The sequence below is a fragment of the Montipora capricornis genome, chromosome 4, assembly GCF_036669925.1.
Source record: "Montipora capricornis isolate CH-2021 chromosome 4, ASM3666992v2, whole genome shotgun sequence".
NCBI classification, from domain to species: domain Eukaryota; kingdom Metazoa; phylum Cnidaria; class Anthozoa; order Scleractinia; family Acroporidae; genus Montipora; species Montipora capricornis.
Window position 1 is genome coordinate 7,235,220 of NC_090886.1, and position 9,286 is coordinate 7,244,505.

Here is a 9,286-nt window from a genome sequence, read left to right on the forward strand (position 1 = left end):
TATTCATTTTATTGAATGAACGTTAAATTGAGCGTTTTTTAGGCTTCATAATCTTCGGTACCGCTTTTACTCAAAGGTCATCTTCCACTAGTAATCAATTATTACACGCTCTCTAGTGACGCGAACTTGGGCTGCCTATGGGACATCCAAAACAAAGAAAAGTCACGCTTGGCTGGTTGAAAATCGCTTTGTTTTGGAGCCTGTCGCATTCTTTTGGCATCTAGCGTGGCGGATTTTGACAGTAAATATGCAAAGAGCGCATCTGCGGTAAGTTTATTGTTTTCCAAATATGGTACCGGGCAAAGCACCAAAATTCCCGGGAATAAATTAAACCAATCACAAATGGGCAACTTCGTATACCAAGTTCGCTAATTGGTTAGTTAGTGTTTACCGCGCGAATTCAAGTTGAGCGTCGCGTCCTACTATCGATCATTCCTTCCTCTGCTCTCTTGTACATTGCATCTTTCTCGCTTTCTGTATAGTCTTAGTTAGTTTTAAATTTTTGATATTTCAACATGCTCGGAGAACTTAGCTACATTGTCCAAAGCGACAACTCCAGCAAGCTTACGAAGAACCTCAAGAACAAAGATGTGGAAATGGAAGACGAGAAATGCAACGCAAAGAATATCGAGGTAACGTTAGAGTTTGAGTCCAACGGATTAAGAAAAAATTTTATGGCAACTATGTATTCACTTGTTTCTGCTGAGCTAAGGAAAGTTTCAAAATAGCATTAAGTTTTGTCGGCAATTTCTCCTAAAATATTTTCAGTTCGGTGCGCGGTATTCCTGTCGACTCAAATGCATGTCCCGTGTGTATCATGGCTACAGTGAAAATATGGACTTTGACGAGAGGCAGTTTTGCTGCAGAATTTTGATTCTGTAGTCGCACTAAAAGCTTTTTTGCCTTGAGTTTGGGGTGAGGTTATGTATTTTTGAGATTTTGTAAATTTTTTAATTCATCCTAAAACAAAGGAGTCCTTGAGATGAATAAATTCCAACGGTATTTGGCGCAATAAAACTCGCTTGAATCTCCTTGTTGAGGGTGACTGTGTTGCAGTACTTGAATCCATTTCTTAATCGGTTAAAATTATGTTCCCTCTTTTTTTTTTCTTCTTCAGTATCACGGTCCTGAAAAACCAGTTTATAAATCGAAATCAAAGTTCGACACTGAAAGCGAACCACTTCTCCGTGAAAATCCACGCCGATTCGTCCTTCTACCAATACAATATAAAGACATCTGGCAAATGTACAAGAAGGCTGAAGGTAGGCTATAAAAATTGCCACTAGCAAATGTTATCGTTTCCAGAATTGTCTCATTGTCAATAATTTAATTTAATGTTCATGCCCTCAGATGTGCCTAGACACGTGTTAATAATGTAATAATAATAATCATCATAATCATAATAATATGTAATACTACATCTTCCAAACTAACCCTAGAATTTCATTGTTATGAATTTGATTAATTTCATTGCAGCATCCTTCTGGACAGCAGAGGAAGTGGATCTTTCCAAAGACAAGGATGACTGGATGTCTCTTTCGGTGAGATTTGGAAGTTAATCAACTTTGCTTGTGTTTGGTTGAAGTAAAAATTCACTTGAAAGCTCTTTAACAAAGTACATGTTACCTCATTTAGGGTCACAATATAGATTATAGTCATTGAGGTCTACTGAACAGGAACCTTAAAAAGTGCAAAAATTTGGTTTATCAACAGAGTTGATAATGTAAATTGACCACCGTACAGAGATTCTAAAAGCTGACGTTTCGAGCGTTAGCCCTTCGTCAGAGCGAATCGGATTCGCTCGGATCCGCTCTGACGAAGGGCTCGAAACGTCAGCTTTTAGAATCTCTGCATGGTGGTCAATTTACATTATCAACTCCGTTGATAAACCAAATTTTTGTATACTACTTCCCCACCGACGCAGCACCACAGTTTCTTTAGAAACTACCCCTTCGTTCTTAAAAAGTGCAGCCTGGTGAAGTGTTGGTAGACCTACATGTATCAGAGTGTTAGTGGGTGACCTTATGGGTGTTTGCAGGTTCAGGTTAATTTGGAGTTGAAGAATTCCCATGGACTTGGATTAAAAGGTGGAAGACAGCAATAACTCTAGAGTGGCAAATGGACTATGTTTTAAGAGGGGTGCACCCCAAAGGAATAGTGTAGCTGACTGGTGATATAATTTTTTTTTTTTTGCACAATACCAGTTTTAGTAGAAAGCTACTGGTCTTCTCAGGGGTGTGCACCCCCTAGATCCTCCCCTGCTACAGCAACTTCAAAGAAGTGTAAAAGCCATCATAAGGGTTAATATCAAGAGGCCTTTTGTAGACTGCCAAATGGCAAGGAACTACCGTATATTCTGCTGACTCTTCAGACATTGTTATATGCAAATTGATTCTGGCTGGACTACTGAGGGTTCCTCTTTACATTTTGTGCTCCATATTTACCTTATTACATCATTTCCTAGGACAATGAACGGTATTTCATCTCCCATGTCTTGGCATTCTTTGCCGCTAGTGATGGCATTGTCAATGAGAACTTGGTGGAATGTTTCAGTCAGGAAGTCCAGATTCCAGAGGCAAGATGTTTCTATGGTTTTCAAATTGCAATTGAGGTAAGCAGTTTGCTTTGCTTTCTATTTCATGGGCAAATGGAAAGAGAAATGAATTTAAGCAATGTTATCTTTTAACACATACACACCTGATTCATGATCTTCTAAACTGAGGAGGAGGAGATTGTGGCAAGAGATAAACTTTGTTTTGTTGTTCTTTTTAGAACATCCATTCTGAGATGTACAGTCTGTTGATTGAAACCTACATTGAAGATTCCATGGAAAAGTATGTTTGACAATATTCTTTCTTATTCAAAGTGCACCTTGCAGTCTAATTTCGTGGTTGTCACATAAACTGATGTGGAAGGCGCAGTGGCCTCATGGTTAGTGTGCTCGATGTGGAAGGCGCAGTGGCCTCATGGTTAGTGTGCTCGACTTCGGAGCGAATAGTCCGGGTTCGGGACCTGGCCAGGGACACTGTGTTGTGTTCTTGGGCAAGACACTTTACTCCCTCGGTGCCTCTCTCCACCTAGGTGTATAAATGGGTACCAGCGAAATGCTGGGGGTAACCCTGCAATGGACTAGCATCCCATCCAGGGGGAGTAGAAATAGTCGGCTTCATCCTACAGAAACCAGGGATAAGCTCCGGCCTGATGGGCCACTAGGCCCAGTGCTGGAAATAATTTTTCTTTATTCACAGGACATATGTCCTTTCAAATCTTCCTTTTGGTCCGACATTTGCCAAATTGGACCGGACATAATTTATTGACTGACAACACCTTGAAGAAGAGAACTCAAGATGTGATAATGAGATGATCAGTCATCGTGTCTGATCATAATGTGAAATTGACCAGACATTTTCAAAATTTGGTCGGACAATGTCCGATGACCGACTGTTATTTCCAGCACTGAGGCCTGTAAGCTGATTTACATAAACTAATAATGTAACTTAAAATCAATGGAATCCATGTTCACTTCTCAAGTACTGACAGCTTAAAACCTTATTTTGCAGAGATCGGCTGTTTAATGCTATTGAAACAATGCCTTGTGTCAAAAAGAAGGCTCAATGGGCCCTTAACTGGATCAACCCAGAAAGAGTAAGATTTTTTCAGTTCCTTGTTAACATGTTGACAGTTCAAATCAAATTTAAATCTGTTTGTAAATGGGCTAATTTCTTTAGTTCAACGTTTTGCCATCCTTTTCAAATCAAGTCTTTAAGTCCAGAGTTTTCGTGATGCTAATTTGATGTACTTCACATATGAATGAACTTATTTTCATCACAAAACTCCGCTGGTTTTCACTAGCGACGAAGTTGGAGTCTTAGTCAGAGTCGTAAAGTTGTTCATGTTCGTGAAAACCAGCCTTAAAATGGCCTATTTACTTTAGGCTATTCAGCCATAATGTACACGAGTCAAAATTCCACTTTTCTAATTTGGAGTGCTTTTAATTTTTAAAGGCTTCTTATGGTGAAAGGATTGTTGCTTTTGCTTCTATTGAGGGAATTTTCTTCTCTGGTTCTTTTGCTGCTATTTTCTGGTTAAAAAAGAGGTGAGGATCCCACGATAATAAAATTCTTTAATTTCTACCTCTATTCTTTTCACAATCATTCAACGAGCTGACTTTCTTTATTCTTTACCAAAGGGGAAAGATGCCAGGTCTTACCTTCTCAAATGAACTTATAAGCAGAGATGAGGTATGAGATAACACTCAAATAATTAAAAGATTACACTGAAATAGAGATAGCACTTAAAACAACATAGTCATTATTACCGTAATATCTCTGCCACAATAAAAATAACTTTGATTTTATGTTAAATTGTGAGCAGCGTTGGAATAATTGCCCTGTTACCTTTTTAACAAGGTTAAGTTATAGTTTACTTATGTTGTCTTCGTCTTTGTAGGGTTTACACTGTGACTTTGCTTGTTTGATGTTTTCCTACCTTGTCAACAAACCATCAGAAGAGAAAATCAAAGAAATCATCAAAGATGCTGTTGTTATTGAACAGGAGTTTCTCACAGAAGCTCTTCCAGTCAGACTTATTGGCATGAATCATGATCTGATGACGCAATACATTGAATTTGTGGCTGATAGACTTCTGGTTGCTCTTGGCTGCTCTAAGGTAACATCAAGTCAGACTTGTTTGTTTGCAGTGGCTCAATCTTATATATTAGGTACATGTACCATTTGCTGATGAAAGTCTTTCAAACCTCAGATTAAAACCCATATAGACAACATAAAGTAGTCTTAAGATTATCATCAATTATTTTAATTAATTGGATTTTGTGCTTGGTAGGGTAGATACCGTATTCCAATAGCATTCTTTCAAAAATGTCAAATAAAGGTATCTGGTGACCATATCATGGGCTCAAGTTTAGAGCTCATTGAGGGCAGCTTTTATTGTTGCTGCTTTCAAGTTGACTGCTGACCAGGTATATGTACAGGCTCAAGCCACATTAACTTATTGTAAGAATACATGACCCAGGAGCTCTAAGATTTAAATTTCAAGTGCTCTTAACCCATTGACTCTCAGGGGCTCCCCAATGACGAGTAAAATCGTCTGGCATTAGACAGACTAAAACACTAACCCTAGCCGGTTTGGACGTCAGAGGGTTAAATGACTCCTAACAGTCATTGATTAAAATAGTCACCTTTACTCTCTTTCTGTTTGAAGGTCTACAATGTTCCGAATCCATTTGACTTCATGGAAAACATCTCATTGGAAGGAAAGACAAACTTTTTTGAGAAAAGGGTGGCAGAATATCAGAAAGCAGGTGTGATGTCCATGATCAAAAAGATGACCTCTGAGCACACATTTAAAACCGATGCAGACTTCTAGCTCTCAACAAGAAAGTTTTTTTAAAAAAAAGGTATAATAGATTGAACAAAAATAGTTCAAAGTTTGTAATTATTATGCTTACAGAGACTCGGATAGTGAATTTTTAATCACATGGAAACATTACTAGAATTTTTTTACAACTTTTGCTGTGTGTACATGTTGTATATAGTTTCGCTTGTACAGTTATCATGCATTCTTTGGTTTTAAATTTTTTTAAACAATTAAAAGAAACTTCACTTCTCTTATGAATGCTTACAGAATTGATACTTTACTGATCTTTAACAATAATTTCCTGAAGGCTCGGTTAACATCAGTAAACAAAAACCAAGATTAAATAAAGGGTTTTATTCACCAAGCCTGCTAAACACTGCTATGTGAAAGGCAAATGGAAGAATTGAGGAATTTTTTGCAGCTTGAATGGTTGCATCACTACTTTGCATCTGAAACTGATATGGACAGAATGAAACCAATTTTATTCCAGTAACCAAGCCATCCCAATCAACTGGGAGGGGTCATGCAAGCCTGGATTTGCAAGCTTGGTATCCCCAAACTATAATGATTTAGCCATGCATAGTCCTAGCTTCCTGACCATGTATTGCCTTTTCTTTTCTCAGCTACTGTAGCCCTATGAATGCCTTCTTCACTAATGATAATCAATGCCTGTTTTCTTAATTTAAAGAAAAGGAGATTTTTGCATACCAATAGTTTAATTCCCCAAGGATTGGTTTGAAAAACCATGGGCCTTGAAGATGTCATGTCGAGTGAGACAATTCCTTTTGTAAGCCACCATGAATATCTTGTATTTCTTGATGTCATCACACCAAAAGAATTGTAAATGTAGGGTTTGCACGCGCCTTGAAAGTCCTTGAATTTCAAAATAAAATTTCAAGGCTTTGAAAGTCCTTGAAAATGGCAGTCAGTGCTGCAAAGTCCTTGAAATTTCTAGCTAATTTCATCCAACTTAGATTCTAGAGTGCCTTGTATGAAAACATATGCTACTGGCCGAAACGTAGCAACACATAATAGTAAAAGAACAAGTGCATGGAGTCCTTGAATTTTTAGTCCAAAAAAGCGTACGAACCCTGTAAATGCTCTTAGATTCACATTTAACATACCGGTAACTAAATTTGAATGGTGGAAACTGCAAATATTCCGTGGTATAAGAACTTTTGCTTTTATTGTATTCCAAGTATTAATCTAATACTTGGCAGAAGAAATTAATATTGTCTTGCCTCTTGAACTTTCAATTTTTTTTCAAAGGTTCTTTTCCTTGCTTTCAAGGCTTGGAAATGCTAAATTGGAAAGTGCAAGTTACAAATGTTAAAAATAAAGCAAACAACTCGGCTTCATTAAGTGAAATTTGCACTTGTCCCCAAAGAGATAAGATCTGCTCTTACCCCTCCCTTGTTAGAACAACACTTGAATATGCATCCTTAACGAAGATACCAAGTTAACTGTCTTGGAAACATTCAAAGATGTGCCGCTCGCTTTGCAACCAGAATGTATGCCATAAACTAAGGCTTTGTTGCATGGGTACTGAACCACCTGCAATGGCCACTTTAGGAAACTGTTGGAAAGTTGCCAGGCTTTCCCTAATGCACACAACCCTTCATGGCAAAGTATTGATCAACATAGCACTGTTGCCACCAAACCTTGCCAAAAGACAAAGGGATCCCACCTGAGTAAATTTCTGGCACTCCACAGCAGCTGTGATGAATATTTTAATACAGCTTTTGGCCTTGCCCAATCAGTGACTGGAATAAAATGCCCCTGATTACAGGTCACTGTTATAACAATAGGGAACTTAAGCACACATGTTTTTGAGATGCCAACGGCAAACGGAGCTGTTTTCCCTTTTGACTTGTCTTCACACAAATACATTTACATCGGCAAGTATCTTTTCTCCATTAGGGATGATTAGTATAAAACTCTTGGGGACACCACTGTCCTGGGATGCAAAATGTTCCCTTGTGGTTGCTGTCTGAGTCTCAAAAAGGCACGAGCTTAAGCTCCCAATTGATAAAACAACCTTAACCCTCTTAATTAATGCTAACCCTAGGCTAAGGTTATATTAGAAAAGTGGTTAGGGTTGTAGTGATGTTAAGACGACCTTTAAACCTGATCTGTGACCTGTAAAAAAAAAAATACCTGGCCCCAGTTGTTCAAACGATTGATAGTGTTATCACTATCCAGCGGATAAACACTAGCAAAACCAATAGGCCATTTCCGAGTTCACGTCTGCCTCCTCTTCAAAGCGAGTCTAAGTGGAAATTAGTTTTCATTCATATGTAAAGTAGAAATAATTACCATCACAAAAACTTCGCATTTAGTCTCGCTTTGAAGAGGAGGCAGACATGACGTCGGAAATGGCCTATTTAGTTATCCAGTGGATAGTGATTTATTCGACGGATAGCGCTATCCATCGTTTGAATAACTGGGGCCTGGCCCGTGTTGCTCGAACCATGGTTTGCGCTAACCAGAGTTAAATACCATGGAAACCTATAGGTTTTGACACCTCGTCAACCAACGGTTAGCGCAAACCAGGCTTCGGGCAACCGGCCCCAGATGTTTAAAGTGCCTATGTAGTAAAATAGTATAAAATATCTCTTGCTTATTTTAAAGACCTTTCAAAATGATGAGGAATCGTGATTTCTATTTTGGAAGACCTCTCATTCCAGAGAGATTCAAGTTTTTGTTCAAAAATCACGATGATGACGTCTTCATAAATCAGTCGAGCGGCCCGCTTCCGCTGGGGCAGTCGAGTTTTGTCACGCAAACAAATAACCCTCCGTGGTTCACTTTTTTTGTTTGCGTGACAAAACACGACTGCCTCAGAAAAGCGGGCCTCTCGATTGATTTATGAAGGGACTGCTCGCAGCCTAACTTGACAATGACTGTAATAAATCACAAAATTGAGAATATCTCGGAAAATATTGGAGTAATGATATTCAAACTTGGCACCGCACCAGTAATTTACAAAGTGACGTGCATTAGGATGTCGCCATGGCAACACCCTCGTTTTCAGACCCTCTCCTCAATGGACCGAGGAGCCCATGAGTACAGGCAGATGGTCAGACTTGGACTTGAGAGGCATGTGCTGCCCATAATGTTTTACATCTGTGTATAAGCTTATCGAGAGTGAACATTTTCAACCCAGCCGCGAAAAAATGGTTGCCATGTCAAAAGCACAGAGGGTGTCAATTTGTACCTTGACGTGGATATTACCGCTGCTGAGTTTGAACAACACCCATCCAAAATTTTCAAAGATATTCTCAATTTTGCGATTTATTTCAGTCATTGTCAAGTTTGTGATGTCATCAACTTTTGAACAAAAACTTGAATATCTCTGGAACGAGACAATGTATTCCAAAATAGAAAAAAAAAACTATTCTTTATTATTTTGAAAGGTCTTTAAAATAAGGGAACGATATTTTTTACTTCGTAGGCAACTACTGCACTAACCACTTAAGGAAAAGGTAACCGTTGAAAAAATTGTTTCTTTTATGTAGTTCTAGAAAGAAAAAAATATATACCAAACTTTGTTGGAGAAAACAAAAAATAGTAAAAATTAGATTTTGTGCACGTGCGTTCTAAGACTAAAATGCGTTGTTTCATTTGATATCGGAAATCGGGAAGAAGTGTTGACACATGGAGATTTTTTCTTTCCGAAGGTACGATAGAGCTGTACTATACTAATTCATTAGGGCCTAGACCTTCGCGCTTTATTTGAGAAAGACAATACCGGCGGGTCTAATTTGCAGGTCGCGGGTTGCAGGTCATTGTTTCACTAATACAGAAAGTATCCTAAACATTCATAAAAGCTAACCTTAGGCCTAAAAACTTTTGTTTAGGCCTAAGGTTAGCTTTTAAGAATGTTTAGGATACTTTCTGTATTGGTCAA

General features: G+C 38.4%; 1 protein-coding gene across 1 annotated transcript; it reads left to right on the forward strand.

Annotated features, from left to right (window-relative positions):
- The first annotated feature begins 407 nt into the window (after positions 1-407).
- LOC138045422 (ribonucleoside-diphosphate reductase subunit M2 B-like) lies at positions 408-5,630 on the forward strand. The gene is made up of 10 exons (XM_068891928.1): positions 408-632; positions 1,118-1,262; positions 1,477-1,541; positions 2,465-2,611; positions 2,773-2,834; positions 3,561-3,645; positions 4,005-4,096; positions 4,190-4,241; positions 4,450-4,668; positions 5,221-5,630. The coding sequence occupies exons 1-10, from the start codon at positions 516-518 to the stop codon at positions 5,383-5,385; spliced, it is 1,149 nt and encodes a 382-aa protein (XP_068748029.1). The 5' UTR covers positions 408-515; the 3' UTR covers positions 5,386-5,630.
- Positions 5,631-9,286: the final 3,656 nt, after the last annotated feature.

What these genes read in the sequence shown, in the direction of transcription:
- LOC138045422 (XM_068891928.1), top strand. Translation starts at nt 516, where the DNA reads ATGCTCGGAGAACTTAGCTACATTGTCCAAAGCGACAACTCCAGCAAG. An exon ending in AATGTACAAGAAGGCTGAAG is followed by an intron (nt 1,263 to 1,476) that starts GTAGGCTATAAA and finishes ATTTCATTGCAG; the next exon opens with CATCCTTCTGGACAGCAGAG. An exon ending in ATTGAAGATTCCATGGAAAA is followed by an intron (nt 2,835 to 3,560) that starts GTATGTTTGACA and finishes CTTATTTTGCAG; the next exon opens with AGATCGGCTGTTTAATGCTA.